The sequence below is a fragment of the Dipodomys spectabilis genome, unplaced genomic scaffold (assembly GCF_019054845.1).
Source record: "Dipodomys spectabilis isolate Male_0828 unplaced genomic scaffold, ASM1905484v1 ptg000138l, whole genome shotgun sequence".
Lineage (NCBI taxonomy): Eukaryota > Metazoa > Chordata > Mammalia > Rodentia > Heteromyidae > Dipodomys > Dipodomys spectabilis.
This window is the reverse complement of record NW_024870815.1, coordinates 10350763-10373845: the sequence shown is the minus strand read 5'-3', so window position 1 is coordinate 10373845 and position 23083 is coordinate 10350763. Positions and strand designations below refer to the sequence as shown.

General features: G+C 40.2%; 1 protein-coding gene across 2 annotated transcripts in view; it reads left to right on the top strand.

Moving 5' to 3' along the window:
* The window catches only part of Paip1 (poly(A) binding protein interacting protein 1), a 39883-nt gene extending 22245 nt beyond the window's left edge, over nt 1-17638 (top strand). For both annotated transcript variants that reach the window (XM_042690567.1, XM_042690568.1), the window contains exons 6-11: nt 1362-1487; nt 6870-6976; nt 8459-8576; nt 10821-10875; nt 14210-14303; nt 16442-17638. In XM_042690567.1, coding sequence (XP_042546501.1) covers nt 1362-1487; nt 6870-6976; nt 8459-8576; nt 10821-10875; nt 14210-14303; nt 16442-16535 — 594 coding nt within the window. In that variant the 3' untranslated portion in view covers nt 16536-17638. The remainder of the gene's footprint in view (nt 1-1361; nt 1488-6869; nt 6977-8458; nt 8577-10820; nt 10876-14209; nt 14304-16441) is intronic.
* The last annotated feature ends 5445 nt before the right edge of the window (nt 17639-23083 follow it).

Genomic DNA, 23083 nt, shown 5'->3' with positions numbered 1-23083 from the left:
CGCTGTGGCTCAAGTGGTAGAGTGTTAGCCTTGAGCTGAAGAGCTGAGGGACAGTGCCCAGGCCCAGAGGTCAAGCCCCATAACCGACCAAAAAAAAAAAAAAAAAAGAACACTTATAATACATTCTTAGCACTTGTCAAGTACATTGTGACTATAGTAATTATGATATGCAACGAATCTCTTGAACTTATTCCTTGTCTAGCCAGAATTTGGGGTCCTTTGGCCAAAATCTTCCCAATCCCCCAATAATTTTGGCCTGTATTGTATATTAATCTTCTACATAAAATTCTTTTGTATAAATGAAGCAGACGACCACATTTATAAAATTTTGATATTCTAGTATGTGCTTGTTAACAGTATAAGGACTGAATGTTAATGTGTCAGATACTTTATTAGTAATCTACTTTCTTAAACTCTTTGAGAATTTAATATCATAAACACATAATATCAGTACAAGGATAAATCCATCATCAAATGTGCATCTTCATCAGTATGTCTAAAAGTCTAGTCTGTACAGTTTAGTGCCTAATTCAGGGGACTTCATAAAAACAACTCATGCTGAGGATAATAGAATTATGTTGAACATTTCCTACACAGAAGTGATAATACCAGGAATGTGAGAAACATAAATGGCCTAACTGCACCTAAACCGCTGTAGCAAGTGAAACATTTACCTACAATTCTCACACAAGAGAATGCTTTTAGGGCTAGGCCTGAAGCTTAGCGGAGTGCTTAGTTAAGTCCCTGGATTCAGTATCTAGCACCATAAAAGAGAACTAACTTACCTCTCTTTTTTTTTTTGGCCAGTCCTGGGGCTTGAATTCAGGTCCTGGGCACTGTCCCTGAGTTTTTGTGCCCAAGGATAGATCATTTGTGGTGCTTAATTGGAAGCAAGGATTACAGGTGTGAGCCACCAAAACCCACTTAAAATAGTATGAGAGAATTAAAATACTTGTGATCAGAATGGTGGTAAGACATGCTTAATGAAGCAATAATACCAAAGTAGACAAATTTTTCTAACCATCGTAGGTATGATAAATGATAAGTAAATTTTACTTGTAGTTTGCAGGGTTTTTGCTTATTTTTGCCTGTCCTGAGGCTTGAACTCTGGTTTGAACACTGTCCCTGAGCTCCTTTACTCAAGACTTTCCTTCCCTAGACTGGCTTCAGACTACAGTCCTCATAGCTCAGTTTCCTGAATATCAGCTAGGATACAGGCACCAGCACCAGCTAGGAAGTTTTATTTTCATATAGAATAAATTGTGTGAAACTCTAGTGGGTGATACAATGTTTATGTATTTGAAACTTGGCCAATAATTTGTTAGACCATTTATATATCTGTATTTCTCTTGTTCTGAAAGATCAAAGGAACAAATGGACAGGTTACAAGAGCAGATATTCTTCAAATTGGTCTTCGGGAATTGCTGAATGCTCTCTTCTCTAATCCTATTGATGACAACTTAATTTGTGCAGTAAAATTGCTGAAGGTTAGTTTTTTACTTTTTATTCTAATTTACCTATTTAATTTACAATTTAAAGGAAGTATATGTATAGTACACAAATGAATCATTTTAAAGGTAAATATTTACATTTTATTTGTTTTTGAGCATATTGGAAAAGCAGTATGCAACATACACATAAGGAGCAAAACTTAGAAGTGAGGAATGCAAGTCCTTTACCCATTCCAATCTATAATTCCTTTCTTTCCCTCTTGCATTCCAGCCTTTTAATAATTATGAAGTAGGGCGCAGATTCTCTCTGACTACTTCCTGCTGTCAAGGGGCGTCGATGTTAGGGGTAAAAGGCAGAAATGCGGGCCTCTCCCAGAGAAGGTAGCAAGCAGCATCTGTCCCTTGGCAGACATGAGTCCTTAGATGGAAGTCTGAAGGAAGTCTCTTGAGGCAGGGGCTGGACAAAACAAAAGGAAAAATGTTACTGAAAAGATTGGATGTCCATGGCTTGCAGGTGTGTGGAGAGGAGCTGGCTCAGTATTGCCCACTGGAGTCTTCAGGGATGTTAGATAGCCTTACCTTGGTAGGCCCAAGTTTGTGCGTGGGGGGGGGGGGGGGGGGGGGGAGGAGGGTGGAAACAGGTGTACCTCCAAGTTAGTGTTGGTATAGAAGGGACAGGAGCAGGAGCTGCTTTTATTCTTAACAGGTGAATGCCTGTCCCTTGAGCTTGACTGCCATGGGGTAGTCAGCAAAAACTGGTGAGGGCCAGTCCACTTAGGATGTAAGCCAGATGGATTAATAGTGAAAAACACTTGATCCCCAGGCAAAATTGAGAGTGGGAAAGAGGCCTCAATGAGGCCTATAAGGAATGTGAAGATTCCACTGGATGTTTAAAGAGGCTGCCCCTTTGTTGGGTCACTTTGGAGATGAAAGCAGATCCTTTGTCAGATTGAAGTGACCTGGATAAGCCAAACCTATAAATTTCCTTTATAAGGAAAGAGGCAACAGTGTCAGCTGTCTCTGACACTGTGGGATAGGCCTAAAGAGGTATCTATCATAGCTAGCAGGTATCTCATCTGCTTAAATCAAGGCATGTGAGTGAAGTCTGCTAGTCTTCCTCTGGGGTATGTCCCCATGCTTGATGCATGGGGAATGCAGCAGGTCAGGGATCACCTGTAAGGATGTAAGGGAACAAGTCGGGCAGGCTTAGGAAATTAGCCTTTAGTTGGACAGTTAGGCTAGGGCAATGGAGTAAAGGCTTGAGAAGGTTGGAGAGGCTTGTATCCGATGTGCAGTGCCTGGTGTACCTGGGAAAGAAAGCTGTCTGCTCGTGTCTCAGGAAGAATGACTCATTCTTCTAGGTGCCACCATCCCTTTGCTTCCTGGGCGGCTCCTGTGGGGAATAAGGGTTGAATTGGAGACAATACCAGAAGCAGGGGAGCTGACAGGTCTTGAAAGTTGTCTCTGGGCTGTTAGCTTTGCCTCCCAGTCTGCTTTTGAATTGCTGACTGTGATGGCACCGAGTCCCATCTGGTGTCACCAACAGTGAATGACAGCTACGTGTTGGTATTGGGGAAGGTAACCACTACTAGGAGCTTAAGAATAAATGAGGCTTTAGAAATACGGGTCCCTTTCATGGGCAGAAAGCCACGCTCCTTCCAGATGGCTGCATGTGAATGGAGAATATGATAGGCATATTTTAAGTCCTCCAACCCTTGGCTAGCGTTAAGGCCTTAGTTAAAACTGTAAGTTCTGCCTTTTGTGAGGTAGTGCCAGGAGGCAGAGTGCTGCTTTCAATAACAGTGCAGTCATTACTGATGGCATAGCCCCCAGTTTGGCTGCTGAGGGGGTAGGTGTGGAACTAACATCGGTGTATTGGGCGTCTTCTGGATCAGGAAGAGGGGCTAAAGAGATGCCTGTAAAATGGGTTGTGAATCCCTCCAAGGTCTCTATATAGGAGTGGGAAAGAGTTAGAATTGGATGGAATCAAGGTCTGGATTGAGAGGGGAACAGCTTTCCAGTGAGAAGTCAGGGTTTTCAATGAAAGTAACATGAAGCAGCTGTAGGCAGGAAAGGGAAAGGGAAGACAGGGCTTCATGAATAAAAGGTCTGTTAGTCTGTGGGGGGAGCAAATGGTAGGGCTAGCCAAAAGTGAGTTTTGTGTTCTATGTTAAAGTGTTGCCAAAGCTTGGAGGTGGGGTGGGGGAAGGGTTGGCTTACCTTGTGGAGGGACAGTCGACTCCCCAGTGTCCCTTTTGGCCACACCTTGGGCAGGGTCCAGGTGGTGGTTGTGGTGAAGGACAGGCTTTTGCCCAGTGGCCTTCTTGTCCACACTTGAAGCATGGTCCAGGGGGCTTACGTTGAGTGCCTCTTCTCCGGATGGCAGCAGCCAGGATTTCATAGTTTTCCCTCTTATGGGCAGTCTTATTGGCAATCTTTTGCTCTTCCCGATTATTAAAAACCTTAAATGCCATTTTCACCAGCTCTCTTTGAGGGGTTTGAGGACCATCCTCAGCTTTTTTTAACCTTTTCCTAATATCAGGGGCTGATTGGGCAATAAAATGAGTATTAAGAACCACCTTGGCTTCCGCTGACTCTGGGTCCAGCTTAGTATAGCGCTGGAGCGCCACCGTGAGGCGTTCCAGAAATTCAGCTGGGTTTTCATTGGGCCTTTGGGTAATGTGGTTTAATTTGTCATAATTTACGTAGTGATAGGCTGCTTTCTCCAGGCCAGCCACTAAGCAAGTTATCATCCTACTTCTGTTTTCCTTCCCAAGAGTATTACTTTGATAATTCCAATTGGGTTCTTCCCTGGGCACAGCTGTTGCTCCTACCGGAAAGTCATTATTTAAGCGGTGGGCTTCATCTGCATGTGCCTGGGCAGCAGTCCACACCCTTTCTTTTTCCTCAGCAGTAAGGGTGGAGGACAGTATTAGATATATGTCATGCCAAGAAAGGTCATAGGTCAGAACCAGGAATTTAAACTGCTTGATGTAATTATTAGAATCTTGGGAATAAGATCCCAGCTGCTTCTCAATCTGAGCAATATTGAATATTGAAAATGGGGCATGCACTCTAAGGATGCCTTTAGGCCCTGCCACCTCTCGCAAAGGGAACCTGGAGTTTGGTGGAGGTTGCCTGGAGTAAGTGCGGATGTGAGCCGCAGGGAGGGAAAGGAGAGAGGGCGAAGAGGGGGAGGAGGGCAAAGAGAAAGAAGGTGGAGAAGGCTCTGCAGGGAGAGGGGCAGAGTCAAAAAGGGGGTCAGACACAACAGGCTCAGGAGGGATGGGGAAAGCTGGGTGTGACTGGCAGAGAGTCGGGTTACCCCGGAGAGCGTAGGAAGCCTGAATATGAACGACGTCTGGCCATTTACCATTGCGGTGGCAAAAACCATCTGAGTCTCTGAGAATGGTATAATCAAAATTCCCATCTTTGGGCCATTGAGAGCGATTATCTGGTCGGTTCTGTGGCCAGACTTCAGAGCAATAATAAGTTAAGCGTTCCTTGTTGATAGAGTCCGTCAGGGACAATTCATCCAAGGCACGCGGGAGATGGCCCAACGGAGTTTCCTCCCTTGGGCGTGACTTGCAGCACCCCATTAGAAACGCGGGAGGAAATAGCTGGTGAGTGATGGAGGGCTTATTGGACGGAAGCAGCGTCCAGTTCCTCCAGTGCTCCCTAGACAGAACCGGCCAGCCCCAGAACCACGCGTCCTCGGCTTGGAGATGCCCAGGTCTAAAGCCACGTGGAGCCGCGTCTAGTCAGAGAAAAACCAGAAAACCTGCACAATAATTCACTCACCAGAGCACTGAAGTGTGGAGGTGGGTGCGGAAGCCAGCAGTGGGGGTGAAAAGTCTCCCGTGGCGTCTCGCAGCAGTTCGGTGCGTGGAAAAGGGCCGTCAGAACTGGGATCCTCCTCAGAGAAAGAAAAAAACAAAACAGAAAAGGGGAGGGGGGAAGCGGAGAGGAATCCGCCTGGCCTGACTTTAAACCCTTCCCAAGTTAATGCAGCACCAGGAAAGAGCACTGGGAGGTAATCCGAGCAAGGGAAAAGTTTATTCTCAAACTGCGCTGGCCCCCAGCCTAGTCGGCACTCCACCTGGCACGTGGCTGAGAAAGGGGGCTTCCCTCCCAGGCCTTGTCTTATCTAGGGTAGGGGCGGGGAGAAGGTGTGACCTGGTGAGGGGGTGGGTGCGACTAGGTGGGAGAGGGCGTGACCTCAGTGGGTGGAATGTGATTGCCTCCAGGTGTGCCAGTTGCCTAGGTGATGCAGACTGGGTGGAGACTTAGCCAAAGGGAGGGAGGAGTCTGCCCTGCCTTCCCGGGGCAGACCTTACAGGGATGTAGAGATTTATTTCTGTGGTGTTACTTGTTAGTATTTGTTATATTCATAGGTATTGTTTATCCATTCCAGTAGTGAGCCTTTGTATTATTTTCAGTTTAGCTACTACAGCACTGTTAGTACTATTTCATTATGTGTATAGTGTTTTTTTTTTTCCTTTGTGCTATCCTAAGGCTTTGAACTCAGGTCTTGGACACTGTCCCTGAGCCTTTTTTTGCTCAACACTAGTGCTCTGTCACTTGAGCCACAGCTTTACTTCTGGCTTTTTTGGTTGTTAACTGGACATAAGAGTGTCATGGACATAACTGCCTGGGCTGGTTTTGAGCCGTGATCCTCAGGTCTCAGCTTCCTGAGTAGCTAGGATTACAGGCGTGAGCCACTCAGAGACCAGCTATGTGTATCTATTTTTGTATACTGAAGTCCTTAACATAGATTTTTGTGGGGCAACCGTTAATTTAAATTGAACTTCAAAGTTTTCTTCCAGATGCTAAACCAAAATGTATTCCCAGCAGTGCACCTTTTTTCTCACATCTTGTAATGATATACATCAATGCTGATTCTTGTTTTTGTAATAGGTAACAAATAAAAGTCTTTTCATTCACTTAGTCAATGAAGTTCAGTATTCATTCATATGTTTATTAGCCAGCCATGTTTGTTTCTGTGAACTGCTTGTTTTATACTCAACTTTTACATATTCCTTTTTTGTTTTGCTCGATGATACTGGTGATAGAACTTTCGACAACTGCTACCTCCTGAGCTATGGTTTTGTCCTTGTACTATATTTGAAAAATTGACATGCTTGTTGAAACATAATAGACTATCTAGTCTTCCAGTAAATATAACATATATTCATTGATGTGAAGCCCGTGTTTAATAACTAATATAATTCATTCCTTTTCAGTCAAAAATATAGAAGATATAGAAGTCTCTGAATATTAGATTAAGGGAGAGATTAACAGGAAATATTTAACCTGCTAAATTCATATTCTTTAAAGAATGCTTAAACAGCTACTACTAATAGTTTTAGAACTTCTACAGTATTGAATTTCTTACTTTACTGACACTTGCTTCTTTAGTTGACAGGATCAGTTTTGGAAGATGCTTGGAAGGAAAAAGAAAGGACTGATATGGAAGAAATTATTCAAAGAATTGAAAACGTTGTTCTCGATGCAAACTGTAGCAGGTAGGCAAATCACAATTTCCTGCTTTCTTTGGAGATTTATTTTTAATCTGGCATAATTCTCAGAATAACAGATTTTACAGATTGATCTTCAGAAATATTTTCCTTAAAGATGCAAAGGCTTGGGGAAAATATTTTCATTGTAATCTTTTTTCAGTTATACATAAAGTTGAAAAAGTTAAGAATTTCCTGTAATAAGTTCACTGAAAATAAAATTATTTTATTCTCACTTATTAAAGAAGTAATTGTGGGCTGGGAAGGTGGCTCAGTGGTAGAGCGCTTGCCTTGCATGCCAGAGGCCCTGGGTTCGATTCCTCAGCACCACATAAGCAAAAAGAAATAAGCCGGAAGTGGTGCTGTGGCTCAAGTGGTAGAGCACTAGCCTTGAGCTGAAGAGCTGAGGGACAGTGCCCAGGCCCAGAGTTCAGGCCTCATGACCGGACCCCCCCAAAAAAAAATAAAAAAATATAGAAGTAATTGTATAAAGAATTCTCACAAATATAATAGATAAATGTTTTTAAAGGGTAGTCTTTAAGGACCATGCAGTCAGTTATACAGAACAAACTTCAAAGCTTTATTTAAAAAGTAATAACTAGCTGGATACTGCTGACTTTACCTGTAATCCTTGCTACCTGGTAGACTGAGAATGGAAGTTTCCCCATTCCATGATAGCCAGGTAAAAAAGTCCTAGAGATTCCATCTAAAGTGAAGGAAACTGAATGTGGTGGCATATTTCTGTTATCCCTGAAGTGACAAGAAGCCTAAAAATAGGCAGATCAAAGTTCAGGAGTGCTCCTAGGCACAATGCAAGACACGTTTAAAAAATAACCATCAAAGGGTTGGGAAGTGCTTGCCTTGCATGCACGAGGCCCTGGGTTCGATTCCTCAGCACCACATAACAGAAAAGCTGGAAGTGGTGCTGTGGCTCAAGTGGTAGAATGCTAGCCTTGAGCTGAAGAGCTAAGGGTCAGTGCCAAAAAAAAAAAAAACATCAAAAAGCAGATCTGGAGGCATGGCTTCAGTGGTAGAACCACTGAACCCCAAGTTCAAACCCTACTGCTGTCCTCCCCACCACCCAAAAAAGTGAGTTTATTTCATTTGTCAATGTCTAGCTAAATTTGTTAAGTTTAGGAGATAAAGTTTTGTGGGGTTTTTTGTTGTTGTTGTTGGTCATGGGGCTTGAACTCAGCCTGGGTGCTGTCCCTGAGCTCTTTAGCTCAAGGCCAATGCTCTTCCACTTGAGCCACGGTGCCACTTCTGGTTTTCTGGTAGTTAATTGGAGGTAAGAGTCTCACAAACTTTCCTGTCCGGGCTGGCTTTGAACCACGATCCTCAGATCTCAGCCTCCTGAGTAGCTAGGATTACAGGCGTGAACTACTGGCGCCCGGTAGGAGATAAGGATTTTTGAGTGTATAAAGTACTTTAGAGCTTGAAATATTAATTCATTATTGTTATATTAATTCATTATTTTACTTTTGTCTACAGAGATGTAAAACAGATGCTCTTGAAGCTTGTAGAACTCCGATCTAGTAACTGGGGCAGAGTCCATGCAACTTCAACATACAGAGAAGCAACACCTGAAAATGATCCTAATTACTTTATGGTATGCCAGTTTTTCTTTCTTTGTTTTTTTCATTTTCTTTTTTTTTTATTTTTATTTTTTTTTTGTCGGTCGTGGGACTTGAACTCTGGGCCTGGGCTCTGTCCCTCAGCTCTTCAGCTCAAGGCAAGCGCTCTACCACTTGAGCTACAGCGCCACTTCCGGTTTTCTGGTGGTTTATTGGAGATAGGAGTCTCACAGTCTCTCCTGCCCGGGCTGGCTTTGAACCTCGATCCTCAGATCTCAGCCTCCTGAGTAGCTAGGATTACAGGCGTGAGCCACCAGCGCCCGGCTCATTTTCTTTTTTTTTTGTCAGTCATGGGACTTGAACTCTGGGCTTGGGTGCTTTCCCTGCGCTCTTCAGCTCAAAGCGAGCACTCTACCGCTTGAGCCACAGCGAAACTTCTGGTTTTCTGGTGGTTTATTGGAGATAAGAGTCTCACGGACTTTCCTGCCGGGGCTGGCTTTGAACCGTGATCCTCAGATCTCAGCCTTCTGAGTAGCTAGGATTACAGGCATGAGCTCAGTTTTTATATTTTAAGTTTTGTATATGCCTAGAGTCACTTTTGGAAATCAGTTGAGTTACTTAAAGCTATTCTGTAACTCATTGCACAGAAACACTTTCATTGACTTAATATAGCATAGGAAGCAGCAAAGTAGGGGCATATAAAGAGAAGAGAACTTTCAACGAAAGGCTTGACTAGAGAAAGGCCCATCTGATGGGAGAACAATAAGGCTTTGGCTTGAGTCAGCATAGAGATGCAAGATGAAGATTTTTAGAGAATTCATGCCAGGGCTGGGAAGGTGGATCAGTGGTAGAGCGCTTGCCTTGCATGCCTGAGGCCCTAGGTTCGATTCCTCAGCACCACATAAGCAAAAAGAGAATTCATGCCAAAGTTCTGTGTCTCAGATTTAACTTTGTATTATATAGAGTAGAAAAATAAATGATTACCATGCCAGTGGTTCCCCAAAGATTCTGATCAGACATAAAGCAGTTATGGAGAAATTCTTCTACAACTTCCAAGAAGTTATGGTCATAGAAGTTCTTCAAGAAATGATAGATAAGTCAGATGCCTATAATCTTATATATATAATCCTTATGCCTATAATCCTAACTACTTAGGAGACTGAGATTAGGAGGATTGTGGTTCCAGCCTGTGCAAAAATGTGTGTGAAACCCCAGTCTCAACAGAAAAGGCTGGGCATGGTGGTGCATGGATTTCCACCATGCATCTATGGTAGAAGCATATCTAAGAGGAAAATGATTCAGGCTGGCCCAGGCAAAAGTGAGACACTATTTAAAAAATAACTGGAACAAGGGTGGGGGGGGCGGGGAGGATTAGGTAGAAAGACGGGGGGAGGGGGGGGAGGATGGAAGGGATGGGAAGGGGAAACAAAGGAGGAGGCTACAATGCTTGATAAGAAATGTACTCATTACCTTGCTCATGTAATTGTAACCCGTTACTCTGTATTTTCACAATAAAAAGAAAGTTAGGGGCTGGGAAGGTGGCTCAGTGGTAGAGCACTTGCCTTGCATGCCAGAGGCCCTGGGTTCGATTCCTCAGCACCACATAAGCAAAAAGAAAAAAGCCGGAAGTGGCACTGTGGCTCAAGTGGTAGAGCGCTCGCCTTGAGCTGAAGAGCTGAGGGGGACAGCACCCAGGCCTAGAGTTCAGACCCCATGACCAGACCCCCAAAAAAAAAAAAAATTAAAAAAAATAAATAAAAAATAAAAAGAAAGTTAGATATTCAATAACAATATAGTTAATGTAAATGAACCATTACCAAATAAAATGATTTCAATTAAAAAATAAAAAAAATAACTGGAACAAAAGGAAAGAACTGGAAGCATGCCTGGCTCAAGTAGTAGACCACCTGCCTAGCAAGCATGAACCTCTGAGTTCAAACTCCAGTAAAACCAAAAGAAAAGGAAATGGTAGAAAGGAAGAAAATAGCAAAATACTTCCTAATGTTAAATCATGATTCACCAGGAATATAACAGTCAATAGACGGTAAGGTTAAAACTCTGTGAAGGTGAGATAAAGAATGGAGATCTGAAAAGCATAAATTATTCCAATAAAAGAGAGTGGTTCCCAGAAGTTTGAGAGTTCTTTTTTCTGTTTTGTTTTTTGTTTTTTGCTTATTCATGCACTGTCAGGTATGCAAATGAATGACATCAACCATACTATACTAATTCTACATCATTTTTAAATAATTAAATACTTTTATCACTTTGATTCATCCTAGAATGAACCAACATTTTATACCTCTGATGGTGTTCCTTTCACTGCAGCTGATCCAGGTATGTTCTCAGTTGTCCCCCATCTCCACACATAATTTCTAGTAATAACCTTCACATGAAACTACTGCTCATCAGTACAGAGTTATAGCACTTTTATGTCTTCACTGCATTCTGAAATACTAGGATAAAGGTTTATCTTAAGTAGAATATCTTTTACGCTATTTCTTATAAGGATTAGAATTCCTCAAATGCAGCCATAATATTTGTATTTCTTTTTTATATTTTGATTATGGATTCTTCAGTTTTCCAGTGTCTAGAATGGAAGAGATAGATGGTTCTAATTCATCCAGAAGGGTATGAATTAATACTTGTAGACACTAAGAATTACCGATTGAATTAGTACTTGGTGACTCAAAATTTAAATCTGAGCTTACCCCTCCCCCTTGTGTCATACAGATTGTTTTAATTATAGTGCTTGGAACTACAGGATGAACAAGAGAAATTCTTTAGTACAAACTGTAGCCAGCTTCCCATTGGGCTTTTTGCCACTTGAGCAGGGTATTGACTACCATGTGTCTCTAGTATAGATGAGTCTCTTTAAAGGGATTAGAATTAAGTTACTGGCTCTGAGCATCTTCATCTTCACTAAATTTTCCTAAATTACTTTCCTAAATTCCTAAATGGCCTTCCAGCGTGATTTACCAGACTTATTTCTCTTTGCCCTTGGCAAACTTGTTATAACACTGGGTTTTGTCAGTCCCATTATATGAAATTTTTATTTTTCTGACTAATGATGGTGAATTTTGTTTTCTGCTTCTGTTGACATTTTGATCTCCTCCTTTGGGAAATGCCTATTTAAAGCCTTTGCCTATAACACTCTATTGGATTGCCTCGCTACTTTGTAATATAATACTTAATATAGAAAAAAATAATCTTGATCAGCTGAGAATTTCATTATCTGTTCTCAGTAAATTACTGCCTTTACATTTTGTTCATTATGTCTCATTTAGAAATTTGAGCTTTGGGGTTGGGAAGGTGGCTCAGTGGTAGAGCGCTTGCCTTGCATGCCTGAGGCCCTGGGTTTGATTCCTCACCACCACATAAGCAAAAAGAAAAAAGCCGGCAGTGGCGCTGTGGCTCAAGTGGTAGAGCGCTAGCCTTGAGCTGAAGAGCTGAGGGACAGCGCCCAGGCCCAGAGTTCAGGCCCCACGACCGGACCCAAAAAAAAAAAGAATGACTTTTTGGCCGGGCGCTGGTGGCTCACGCCTGTAATCCTAGCTACTCAGGAGGCTGAGATCTGAGGATCGCGGTTCAAAGCCAGCCTGGGCAGGAAAGACCGTGAGACTCCTATCTCCAATAAACCACCAGAAAACCAGAAGTGGCGCTGTAGCTCAAGTGGTAGAGTGCTCGCCTTGAGCTGAAGAGCTGAGGGACAGCGCCCAGGCCCAGAGTTCAAGCCCCACGACCGACAAAAAAAAAAAAAAAAGAAATTTGAGCTTTGACACAAACAAAATTTATTAGTCTTGTTTGTGCTTTTGTTTTACTTTATCCACTCTCAAATTCCATTTTCTTTTAAAAAGCTTTGTTGCTTTTCATAGCTAAGTCTTAAATCCACCTGGCCAATTTTTATATATGGAATAATAGTTGAAAATAAATATTTTTTCCATTGTCTTCTAAGTATTCATCTTTTACTTATTATTGTGTACAGTGTACTGTTTTCATGTTGATTTTTCTGTTAGTCAGTTGGCCTCTTTACACAAATACCTCCCTCTTAATTATTCTTATTGCTACAAATCTCTGATATTGAGTAAGATAAATCATCTGGCTTCTTTTTGTGTCATAGTGCATATTATCCTAGCTACTGCTGTGGTTGGAGAGTCATTTGAGACCAGCCTGGGCAACATAATGCAAAACTGTCTTGAAATCAACAGATCTTCCCTCTACTTAGTCCTGAAAATTACCTCAGTTTATTTTGTTACTTTTGTCTAATGTGTTTATCCTATTATTTCTAGTTTCTATTTTTTATGAGTTTTATTTGTATTTTATTCAAATTACCTTGAACATTTTTTAAGTATCAAATCCTCTTAGTCATCATTTAGTGTATGCTTATTTAATTTCCATATGTACTCATTTAATTCTACCTACTGTTCCTGTTTCTCACATGTTGTCTCCATGTGTCTCTTGGTTACTAAAACCAACATCTTGCCAGTCTTCCAGTTGCAGTATGGATAGTTTCTAGTTCTTTTTAATTTATCATCTCATGATGTGCTTGTCCATACAGTAAAAAAAAAAAAGTCTTTCTTAGTACCTCAGGTTGTTTATAACAGAAAGGTTAAAAGCTTAAAAGCTCTCTTTTAAAGCTGAGTTAAGAGTTTTATAGAAACAGTTTTAGAAAAACATAGTCTTTATCTAGTACTTAAATTTTCCTTTGAAAATTTGAGGCAACTTTTGTTTATAACCAACTAATTACAAGTAGTCATTGGTCCATTACTCAGAGATAAGGATTTTGTATTGTATATAGACATGCTAATTTGAAAAAAAAAAACTGCCTACAACAATTGGCAGGCAGAGTTATATCACCTGTGTTACCTTATAAACTGAATGCAGGGAAAGTTGGAAGACCTAAAACATTTGTTGGGTAGCTTTCCTTTTATAAAAAGGGAAAGAAAGGAATTGTATCAGAACTTTTGACATAGGACTGGGAAGGTGGTTCAGTGGTAGAGCGCTTCCCTTGCATGCCTGAGGCCCTGGGTCGATTCCTCAGCACCACCTAAGCAAAAAGAAAAAGCCAGAAGTGGCGCTGTGGCTCAAGTGGTAGAGTGCTAGCCTTGAGCTGAAGAGCTGAGGGACAGCGCCCAGGCCCAGAGTTCAGGCCCCACAACCGGACCCAAAAAACAAAAACTGAACTTTTGACAGGTTAGCCTGCTACCTAGAAAGCTTAGTTTGCCTACTTATAGAAGAGTAATAGGAAGAAGTTTAGATCATATGATTAAAATCTTGCTAATAGGGGGAAGAAATGGAATATGGAAGGGAGTGTTCCTCCCCAACAATTGTAAATGAGTTTTTTTATCTGATGGAAAGCCACATAGAGAATGTAGACAACATACATGTTTTCTGTGGAATACATGTTAGATTTAATAGTAGCTTTGATTTCCAAGTTACATTTGTATTGTATATAATTATTTAAGATTATTAGCATGCAGGGGGAAAGAGGCAAGATAATAGGATATAAGATGTTCTATGAAAATTGTTTTGTATATTTAGAAGTTAGTGCTATTTATATAAACATTTATTTAGTCTACTTAAATGAGTAGTTGTAATATGAAGAATTAGGGACAAAATCTAGTCCTTTCATATGGTCTTTTAAGTATTTTTTTTCTATGTTGTTTTATAGATTACCAAGAGAAATATCAAGAGTTACTTGAAAGAGAAGCCTTTTTTCCAGATTATGAAGAAAATGGAACTGATTTATCAGGGGCTGGTGAGCCGTAAGTTCTTTTTGTTACTAATTTTCTTTGTAAAATTTCTGTAGCCAATTTTTATATGCAGAATTTTATTACGTGCTTGGCCGTACTTAGGGCTTGAATTTAGATCCTTGTGCTTTGTATACAAGTGCTGTGCCGCTTGAACCATACCTCTAAGCCCTTTTTGCTTTAGCTCTTTTTCAGTAGGGTCCTGTGCTTTTTTGCCTGGGTTGGCCTTCCTACATTTGGTCTTCCTATCTTTGGTCTTCCTACCGACACCTCCCATCTAGCTGAGGTTACAGTATGAACCATCATGACTGTCTTGATCTTTGAGATGGGGATCTTATAAATTTTTCGGAGGGGGAGGTATGTGTTCTGGCCTGGAGCTGCAATCCTCTTATCTCCACCTCCCAAGTAGAAAGTGATACCAATTATGGAATCTTAAGTGGACACCTAAATATGGTCAGATTACGATTTCAAAATACAACATTGTCATACTATCATATACTGGCTTCACAAAAGCAAACAAGAAATAAAACTAAGGATTTGAAGAGCTAGGAAGAAGGCTTAATTCTGTTGTATATACCACTGGTGGTTAAAAATAGTCATTTTTGGCCCTGAACTTGATTATTTTCTTAATTTTCAATTCAAATATTCTTTTTAATGAGCTCATGATTCAACACACCTGCAGGAAATGGGGAAGAACTGGAAAGAAAAGATGCATCAGCATATGATGGGATTAGGAAAATATTTGTCACATTTGTAGGTGGATTATTGCCGGGTAAGAGTGGAAGGACGGGTAGACAGCATCATGTCACCAGGGAAAATGCAGAAAATTCTAGCCCTGCCTCTTTCTTGGATAAAATTTTATGTATTGATTAAAACTCACTATCTCTTTTTAACAAAATTTAATTAAGATAATAGTACTGTTCATCTTTTTAAATATGGCTATTGCAATTCAGTAAGAATGTATATATTCACAGGTGTGGGGCATGTCTGTAATCCCAGCACTAAGGATATTCTCTATACGTTTTAAGACTAGCTTGGATTACAAAGCAAGACACTGAATCCAAAAACAAAGTGTATATATTAAATTTTTAAGTGGCTCTTTTTATATCTCTCATATGTAATTAAGCAAGGAAAGCTTTTCTTTTTTGGAGATGGGGTCTCAAATTCAGTATCTTCCTCTTTCTATTTTAGTGCTAGAATTTCAGATGTGCAATACCATACCTGACACTTTCTGTCATTTTATTTTATTTTTGTTTTGTTTTTGGGTCCGGTTGTGGGGCCTGAACTCTGGGTCTGGGCGCTGTCCCTCAGCTCTTCAGCTCAAGGCTAGCACTCTACCACTTGAGTCACAGCACCACTTCCGGCTTTTTTCTTATGTGGTGCTGAGGAATTGAACCCAGGGCCTCAAGCATGCAAGACAAGTGCTCTACCACTGAGCCACCTTCCCAGCCCCCTTTCTGTCATTTTAAACTTAATAGTTAAGGAAAAATAACCTGGGATAAAAGCCAGCCCAGGCAGAAAAGTCCCCATGAGACTCATATCTCCAATTAACCACTCAAAAACTGGAAATGGCACTGTGGCTCGAGTGGTTGAATGTTAGCCTTGAGCATAAAGAGGCTCAGGGGCAGCGCTGGGGCCCTGTTCAAGCCCCAGGACTCCTCCTCCCCCCACCCCCAATAAAACAAAACAGAAAACAGTAACACCTGTTATTATGGCAGTGTTCTAGCAGAAATCATAGCAGGATTACACTTTCTGATGTTAAGGAACCCTAGGCATAAAAGGCATAAATTAATAATGAAATAGTAAATGGAGAAATGATTTCACCAGAGGAAAATGGTATGTCTGAAATTATGATCTAGTTACAGTGTAATTGTTTATTGGGAAGGTTCAAATTTATGATAAATCAATCTTCAGGTCCAAGTATACATATATGTCAAATCTTCGATTAGTAACAGACTCCTCCGACAATTCAAATATTTGGTTTTCAGAGGACTGCCTCTTACATTCTTCTAGAATTAGCCTTCTGTTTACTATAGTTAAGTCAAAGGAATGTCACAAAATTGTACCATGTCTATATGTATATAGCTAAACACCTTAAGGCAGTTTCTCAATTGAAAAACATTAAACTCATTCATATTTGGTTTGTTTTGTAGATATTTGGATGATATTGATGATGAGATGGACCCAGAAATTGAAGAAGCTTATGAAAAGTTTTGTTTGGAATCAGAGCGTAAGCGAAAACAGTAAAGTTAAATTTCAGCATATCAGTTTTATAAAAGTTTAGGTATGGTGATTTAGCAGAACACAGGAAAGCAAGAAAATATGTTACACTTATACCAAATTAAGGATGTTGAGTTATGTTACTAATGTATGCAACTTTAATTTTGTTTAACACCATCTGCCAAAATAAACTTTATTCCCTATAACTTAAAATGTGTATATATATAAAATAGTTTATTATGTACAGTTAATTCCACTGTTTTGGCTGCAATAAAATCGATTTTGAAATAAAGGAAATGTTGAAAGTAAATTTTGCTAGCTGGGTTAGATGCTTATCCTTTAAATTCTCCTTTCCTTGAGAGAAAAAGTCTTAGCCTGGAAGTACATATTACTGTGAAAATGTAGCATTCTTTTTTAGATATGACTTACAGCTTTTTAGTTTGACATTTGTGTCTCAATAAATGGAATTTCAAATACTAATCACAATCATGAATACCTTTAGCCGTAAAGTCTTGGAATATATCAACAACTGATTTACTGATATAGATGTTAATTAATACCAAGGGCTTTTGAAATGTCCTAAATATAGGGAGGGGAGGTGGAGAACTTAGAACTCCCACCCAAACAACCAAGACTTTGCTGAAGACTTATTCCAATTCAAGAATCATTGTTTGTTTCACCTGACTAACTTCATGATCCTCAGCCTTAGAATGTTATCTGCTTTATTTATATGGCTTTCTCATTTTTTATTTTGTAGCATGGGTTGCATTAACTTTTTTACTAGAGAATTTTACTAGATACTTGTCCATTCAAGTTTTCATCTGCTTTATAATTGATACACCTTGAGGATGTCTTTTCTAATACTTTTACTATAATGTGGTACCACCTCAGCCCTATGTAAGTAATATTTTTACCTAATGTCAAATCTTTTTCCAACTAACTTAAAAATAAAACATGTATAAAAGGGTTGCTTGTAAATATGCATGTAAATAGTTCTGTTAATAACCCATTATTTTACATCTGGTACATGTGTCTGCTAATGCTGTTAGCTTTCTCAGTTTTCTGCTTGTTTGTTCAGTCTGAATTAAAATAGATTTTGAAAATAAAACAGTAGTTTTCTTTCCTCTTAAGTTTTTAAGTGGTATTCTGGTGTTTTAAAGAATTATTGTTGAACTTTGTATGAAATGAATTTATTTGAATGTTTAAATTCAGAGAAACTATAGGATAGGCAACACTAGGCTTACTGAATAAATGTTTACTTCAGTAGCAAATAAATCTACCCAGGAAAAAGAGTAAATAAATGACATTGTAACCTGGGAGTATGTTATTGGAGGTTTTAGAAGTTAGAATAGTTAGAATATTTTTTTCAAAATGGGTCCTGAAACAACATAAGCTATTAGCATAACTACAAATTATGCTAATAACAGTCCTTATATTAGATGTGTACTAAGAAATGCTAACTCCATATGCTTTAGACTAGTAGTTGCTCTATATTTAGCATTCAGTATTTGTCACTAGGTCATTGGTGCTAACTACTTCCAGAAAAAAGTAGCTCCCAACAAGTCAGTATATATTCTAGATAATCACTTCAGCTTACAAAAAAAAAAAAAAAAACCCACCCAGGACTGGGACTGTGGCATGTGCATAGCCCCAGATTCCATTCTTAGGACTGGAGAAAATAAAAACTAAAATCACCTTAGCTGGGAAAATTAAAGGATGGGGACAGCTTGAGCAGCTGGGAGCTATGGTCATCTGGAGTCATCTCATAGGGCTGTTGAAGTGACTGAGGTGACCTGAGGCAGCTGTGGACCAGAACCATCTACATTTGACACTTCTATTGCCTATCTCTTGGACTTCTGTCAGCATGTTGGCTGTATTCTCGGGTCAGGTATCCGAAATACCCAAGAAGAAATTGTATTCAGAAGTTCTGTTACATTACTTCATTATTTCCTTGGTTCTCAGTAACTAAAGCTGTATTAATTAAGAAATATATATTCTTAAATCATAACTACAAAGTGAAGAGTCAGCCTTTTGTCACGGTTGTTAGCCTTTAGAATTACCATATATATCTTCAACATGAGCAAGTGTGAATTTTTTGTTTTTGCTAGTCCTGGGGCTTGAACTCAGGGCCAGGGTCTGTCTTTCTTTCAACCTCTCTCTGCTCAAAGCTAGCACTCTACCACTTGAGCCACAGCACCACTTCTAGCTTTTTTTTTTTTGAGTTTATTGGAGATAGTCTCATGGAATTTCCTGCCAGACTACCTACTATCACTGTTCAGTGATCCTCACATCTCAGCCTCCGGAGTAGGATTACAAGTATGAGGATTACAGGTGTGAGCTATGGACAACTGGATAAATTTTATTTTAATATTTATTTATTTTGATGCTGGTACTGGGGCTTGAATTCTGGGCCAGGACAGTATCCATTATTTTTTTGTATTCAGTTCTGGTGCTCTACCACTCCAGCCATAACTCCACTTGTAGCTTCTTGCTGATTAATTGGAAATAGTTTCATTCCTGGACTGGCTTCAAACTGCAATTTTCAGATTTCAGCCACCTGAGTAGGATTACAAGTGTGAGCCACCAGAAGCCAGCTATGTCTTGTAGGAATTGGTAATACAAGTCTCCAGTGAGCAAGGATGAGTGCCAGTAAGTACCACATGTATTCTGGCAACAAAGTACAAATACTGGTCTTGGCAGTCATGCCATCAGCTCAGATGCTGTCTCTGTCAGTCCCTTCCAGCCAAAATCTACCAGGCATCCAACCGAAACCTCAACATACTGGGTTTGTGGCACGGTGGAATACATATTCCTAAGGGAAGTATTAGGGTTAACTCAAAAAGAGTGTGTTAGAACTTCAAGGGCTTGGGGCTGGGAAGGTGGCTCAGTGGTAGAGCGCTTGCCTTGCATGCCTGAGGCCCTGGGTTCGATTCCTCAGCACCACATAAGCAAAAAGAAAAAAGCCGGAAGTGGTGCTGTGGCTCAAGTGGTAGAGCGCTAGCCTTGAGCTGAAGAGCTGAGGGACAGCGCCCAGGCCCAGAGTTCAGGCCCCCCAACCGGACCCAAAAACAAAACAAAAAAAAAAGAACTTCAAGGGCTTTATTTAGGTCATTTGGTCTAAAACACAGGAAGGTCATGAAATTGAGAAAAAATAATGGTAGGTGGGAATTGGTGGCTCACACCTGTAATCCTAGGTACTCAGGAGGTAAGGGGATTGCACTTCAAAGTGAGAGACAGGACAGAAAAGTTAATGAGATTCTTTAGTTAATCACCAGAAATCCGGTAGTGGTGCTCTGGTTCAAAGAGGTAGAGCGCTAGCCTTGACCCAAAAGAGCTCAGGGACAGTGCATAGGCCCTGAGTTCCAAGTTCTATGACCAACAAAAAATAAAATGCTAACTCTATACTTTCTTAAATTCTATATGTAAGAGGGACAGATGAATGAGTTAAGTTGGACTTTTTTTTTTTTAATCAATTTAGCGAGAGGAAACTCTTTGGTACAAAAGTAAAAATGTTGATGACTGAAAGCTTAAATTTAAAGGAAAAAGCATCTCAATATCAGGACAGTCGAGCTGGCTACAAAGTCCAGGAGTCATTTTCTTGCAAAGTTTAATATCTGAAATGCCATCATTGTCCCAATTTGTGAAATCAACTGCTTCATTACCAGTGACACTTCAGAATTGCCTCTATTCATTACTGGGAATACCTTAAACTGCCTTGACTCAAAGCAGCACCTTTTTTTAAAAATTGTGATTAAGTGATTACATAATTTCCCAAATTTCACAGTATTGTGGGATAGTGATGTTCAGTTAAAGTCACAAACACATTTTAACTTTCCTGGAGCAAATTATCTATCACAGTCTATAACATTTATGAGTTCTATGAGCTTTGCGATAGTTATTTCTTCCACATTGGGTGGTATGTACATTTCATTTGTTTTGCATCAGCTGTTCCCTCTTTCCCATTTGTTCCCTCCCTCCCATCGCTGCCATTAAGTTGCTTAGTTCATTTTGATCAATGTCCTGTGCAGCTAATGGGTCCTGCTGTTGTATGTTTTTCCCTGATTCCCTCTAGTTCTGTGTCGTCTTCTTGGTGTACACATATATACCATACAAGTGATCAGCAGCATGTGGTTATTTAGTAATGGTTCAACCAGATGAGTGAAAGTTCTTTGTTTCTTAAGTCCTATTAATTTTGTCTTATCACCTAACATTTTGGATTTAACATCTACTTATCAGGGAGACCATGTACCGTTTGTCTCTTTGCTCTTGGCTTACCTTGTTCAACATGATTTCTTCTAGCTCCATCCATTTCCCTGCAAATGTCATTATTTTGTCATTTCTAATGGCTGCATAATATTCCATTGTCTATAGATACCACAATTTTTGGATCCATTCATCTGTGGTGGGACATCTGGGTTGTTTCCATATCCTAGCTATTGTGAACAGTGCAAAGCAGCACCTTTTTTAAAGTCTTGTTACAGGAACAGCATTCCACTCAGAAGTGGTCACTTTAGAACTTCTTGGGAATCCTTGAGCAGGAACTAAAACCTGATAAAAGATTCTCTCCCCAAGTTCTTTGTAGAGTGTACCATAATCCAGTTCTCTTGGTGTGTGCTTTTTGTTTGCAAGTCTATAGATGATTTTGCCAGATGATAGGCTTGCGCAGGGTGGTCTTGGGTTGACCAGACTTCAGCAGATGTCAATAATGTAAGCTCATATGCTGCTGCCTGGGTGTCAGCCTGGCAGATATCAACCTTGGTGAGCCCACTACTATTGGATCCTAACAGCCAAAATCATGTATCTGCATAGGTTTGTACCACTGAAGATTCACAATTACCTTGAATTAAGCACTCAACACCGCCAGCAATCATATTTCTCTATTCAGTCCTTTTCTAATTGCTTTATACTCTCACTCTATCAACCCCATCATCACCTGATTGCTTCACAGGAAAATTAAAAGCCAGACACGTGCACAAATACATCTGTATTTGTCTCTTGTGTAGGAGCCATTGCTTCTATTAAGACCAGTAATTCAGTTTGTGCTAGATCCCTCTCCTCTAACTTGTTCATGAACTTTTATTTGGTGTTTGCATTTTTTAAAATCTGGCTCTTAGTATTACCTGATGAACATGCTATTCTCATCAAATGGATTCTGGCTCCCATATTTCTCCTTAATTACCATCCTATATCTGTTTCATAGGCAGACCTCTCAAATGTTACTCTATTTTCCACATTTCTTTATTTGCTTTTCAAATCCATTGTGACTTCTGTATTATATACATACTCTCACTAGATTCATTACTGACCTCTATATGTCAGCGCAGTAAATCCAGTAGGGGATTGATTTTTGTCAGCTTGTCCTCTAGCAATATGTGACAACAAAACTTAAACCTAGGTATACAGGACACAAGCAGTGGCTTTTTTTGTGTGCTGTTCCTCTTCAATGCTTTTGTGGATTCTCTTTCTTTCCCTAATCTGTAAGTACTGTTCCTTTCCAGGCTCAGTCCTAAACATTGCAATTTCCGAACATCACACCATTCTAAGACTTTTCAGAATCCTGAAACTTCAGTTAGCAAATCACAATCAGTAAACTCCAGGCTTACTTCAATCTCTTGATTCCAGATTTTATTTTTTTTTTGCCGGTCCTGGGCCTGGACACTGTCTTTAAGCTCCTTTTGCTCAAGGCTAGCACTCATCACTTGAGTTACAGCTCCATTTCTGTTTTTTTTTTCTGTGATTAATTGGAGATGAGTTTCACAGACTTTTCCTGGCAGGCCAGCTTTGAACTGTAGTCCTCAGACCTCAGCCTTCCTGAGTAGGATTACACGTGTGAGCCACCAGTGCCCAGCTTGAATCCAGATTTTTATTACCCATTTCCACTAGGTGGACTTAAAAATTTAAGTGTACATTACATCCTCTGTACTCCTCAGTACACTGCCACCTTTCAACTTGCCCCAACCAGAAACTGGCATTTTAAACTCACTTTAGGTCCAGGTTTAATAATCCCCAAGAATAGTTGTGCTCCTCATTACTTCTTGGGGCTGTGCTCTTTCCTCACTGGTGAGAGTCCTGAGTTCCAGCTGCTATTTTCTTCCTGATCACTGGAAAGCCAAATGAATGCTCCATATCTGCTCTTGAGATCTACATTCCATTCAACAGTTTCAGGAATCATTCAAAACTACAAATAGTATCACAAAATCCCTCTGTGGTAGAACTGTAGTAGAACTTATGAAGTTCTTAGATAGTAGAAGAGGGAAAGTGGAGGCAGAATAGAACTAAGCACTGTATAGTACGAATATGTCTCAGTTAAAAGAGAATATGGTTGTCTAGGGATGTCTTTACACTTTATGTATAATTGACACCAATTTTCAGCCTTTTGTTTTTGTTTTGACAGTCCTGGGGCTTGAACTCAGGGCCTGGGCACTGTCCCTGAGCTCAACTACCGCTCTACCACTTGAGACATTTGTTTATGTGATACTGAGGAATCGAACCCAGGACTTCATACATGGTAGGCAAGCATACTACATTAAACCACATCCCCAGCCAGGCTTTCTTTTTCTTTTGAAATGAAGTTG